Below are 2,592 nucleotides of genomic sequence, written 5' to 3'. Positions count from 1 at the left end.
TCTTCTTCTTCTTCTAAATTATATTGGCGGTTGGCAAACAACAGAATGGTGCAATACCGCCACCAACTGGTATGGAGTGTGGTCCAGAACGTAAAATGGTAAATGGCCTGTATTTATATAGCGCTTTACTAGTCCCTAAGGACCCCAAAGCGCTTTACATATCCAGTCATCCACCCATTCACACACGTCACTTCAGGATTAGATGCTATCATATAAATGTGTTTGTCTAAGAAATCTAATATTACCTGATGATTTTTACTTCGTGAATTGTTTCTAAGTAAAGCATTTAACTCTAGCTTCACTTTGAGGTTTTGAATCAGTCTTCTTTCTTCCACATGGTCTCGACACTGTAACATAACATGCAATGTTACAGTGTTTCCCCTAAACTGAAGTGTGCTGTTTAACCCAGTGTGATCAAATCTGACATGTGAAGTGTTTGTTTCTTCTCTCCTCCTCCTGTCTCCTTCTCATTTCTCCAGTTTTCTTTTGGATTAAAAAACACTGTCATTTCCTTTCTTTCTCATGAATTAGACATTTATGGCACACTGCAAACTGCATTAAGTCCATGCCTGTTGAGGCTTTGCTATAGCTATATAAGTGGGATTTGTTATTCGAACGAGTGTTAATCGGCTACAAGCTGTGAGCGCAGTGCAGTGTAAAACTCTTCCTTCAGTCCTCACGCTGAGTGTTTAGAGGCGAGCACACTTGTTAGTCTTCAGTGATGAACTGAATTGATCTCCTTTTTCTCAGCACATAGCAAGTCACTCTCTCTGCTGCATCTACAACAAATAAAAGTGAAATATCTGTGAAAATGCAGCTTTTAATGAAACTGTTAGATTAATGCCTGCATGTTACATTGTGGTATCATCTGCTATTATGATCTGGCAGTAAATAATATGTTGTGTTTATTGCGCATTGCACAGACCATCCATAATACTGTCTTTAGTTATTAACATTTGAAAGATTGAAGGCAGGTGAAAAGTAAAAATTCGCTTCCTTTCCAGAAAACGCAAACTTCAGAAGTACACCCCCTCCAAGCTTGCGATAAGCCAACATTACTACTCGGTCAGGATTTGGCACGCTCTTGGCAGCGTTTGACTTTGTTTTTGGCGTTTACATGTGGGCGGAGAGATTTTAAGAACGAAAGTCCCCGTTTTCATAAACACCCGTGTGCGTGAGGAGGTGTGGCTCTCTCCGTGGATTAAGAGACAGTCTCGGTGAACAGCAGCTGCTCGGGTGTTTCCGTGTTCGTTACTTTTTTTCCTGAACTTTGTGTGAGTGGACCGTCTCCGTGTGAAGCTCCGTGTTCAGGTAACGCAAGGAGTGTGTAATGTTCGTGATGTTTCCCTGTGTGCAGCTTAGTTCACGGTGACGGACTCGCAGCTCAGACTGCGAATACGGCACCGCAACGAGGCCGTGTTCGCCATATTGTGTTAGTTTGTGCGATCACGTTTGGCACAACACCAGAATGTAGACACTCTGAGCTCCGGACGGAACTTTATCTTCACGGTGCTGCCAGAGGGAAAGACGGACTCAATTATTACTTGTTATAAACAGGACTGTTTTGGATTACACACAATGGCCTGTGAGTAAAAATACTGCGTCACACTGGCTGTTCTCCTGTAACAGGAAGTCATCGTCTGTAAGGACGGTTGTTACGACACTTGTAACGTTTGTAACTCGGACAGACCGAGTAAGACTGATAAATATAATATAATATGTAATAATCATATAAAACTGGGAGTATAAATTTTCAAGAGTGGGATCAATAAACAGATATGATAACGGCACAGATATCAGTAAAACCTTTAAATAGAAGCAGAGCAGCTGGTTGCAGCTTCCTCTGCCTCACACTGCTGTCTGACTGCATCCAGCTGACACTGAGAGGAAGCAGGAAAGCAGCAGCTGATATTTGGACAGCACACATGATGGAAAGCAGGGTTTCAGTTGATGTGCACATGAATGATTTGTGTTTCCTCTGCAGGTAGAAAGAGTGTGTGAGCTGAGCAGCATGGATCAGTGTGAGGACAGAGAGGAGGGAGCCCCTCCCTCTAAAAGCACTCTGTGTGGGGAACATGAGAGCCAGACCAAAGCTCAGAGGTGAGACGACCATCTCTAACTGTCCATGACTCTTCTCCATGTCACAGCTCAGCACTCACATCACACTCAAAGCTCCAATAAACACATGCTGGATCCATCCTGTAGTGTGTGGGAACATATAACTCAGGGTGTGACAAACACAGCCAGGCTCCACAGAACATGAGGGGACAGTTTAGAGGTTTGATCTGGTTGTGAAATAAATCATTCAACCACAAATCAAAGCTGTAAATAATGAACCCCTTCTTCTTCTTCTTCTATCCTGGTTATTTTTCTAGCATCAAACATCAACAAATACATCACAAGTCGACCAAACAAGTGGCTCAAAGAGCAGATTTTTAAAAATAACGATAATTCTTAAAATTTTCTTAATATAACTTTTTCTTCTGAGTAATACATGCTGGAGGCTGGTGATGCCTGCAGGTGAAGAAAAAAAGGCTAAAGTATATAAATACTCATTATTTCTAACATTTATTAGCAATTTTACATGAATCA

At 41.8% G+C, this 2,592-nt stretch overlaps 2 protein-coding genes across 4 annotated transcripts in view; both read left to right on the top strand.

Annotated features, from left to right (window-relative positions):
- The first annotated feature begins 1,198 nt into the window (after positions 1–1,198).
- Positions 1,199–2,592, top strand: part of LOC309703691 (protein NLRC3-like) — a 169,816-nt gene continuing 168,422 nt past the window's right edge. The window contains exon 1 of the mRNA XM_082528640.1: positions 1,199–1,305. The gene's annotated coding sequence lies outside the window, so the exon portion shown is untranslated. The remainder of the gene's footprint in view (positions 1,306–2,592) is intronic.
- LOC309703474 (NACHT, LRR and PYD domains-containing protein 3-like) overlaps positions 1,215–2,592 on the top strand; it is a 143,609-nt gene continuing 142,231 nt past the window's right edge. For 2 of the 3 annotated variants that reach the window (XR_014275909.1, XM_082528328.1), the window contains exons 1-2: positions 1,215–1,311; positions 1,985–2,100. Coding sequence is in view for 1 of the 3 variants with exons in the window: in XM_082528328.1 (XP_082384454.1) it covers positions 2,012–2,100 (89 nt within the window). In the remaining 2 variants the exon portion in view is untranslated. The other variant, XR_014275910.1, reaches the window with a different exon arrangement.

The sequence above is a fragment of the Aulonocara stuartgranti genome, assembly GCF_965226115.1.
Source record: "Aulonocara stuartgranti genome assembly, chromosome: 3".
NCBI lineage: Eukaryota > Metazoa > Chordata > Actinopteri > Cichliformes > Cichlidae > Aulonocara > Aulonocara stuartgranti.
This window is presented reverse-complemented; position numbering and strand designations above follow the sequence as displayed.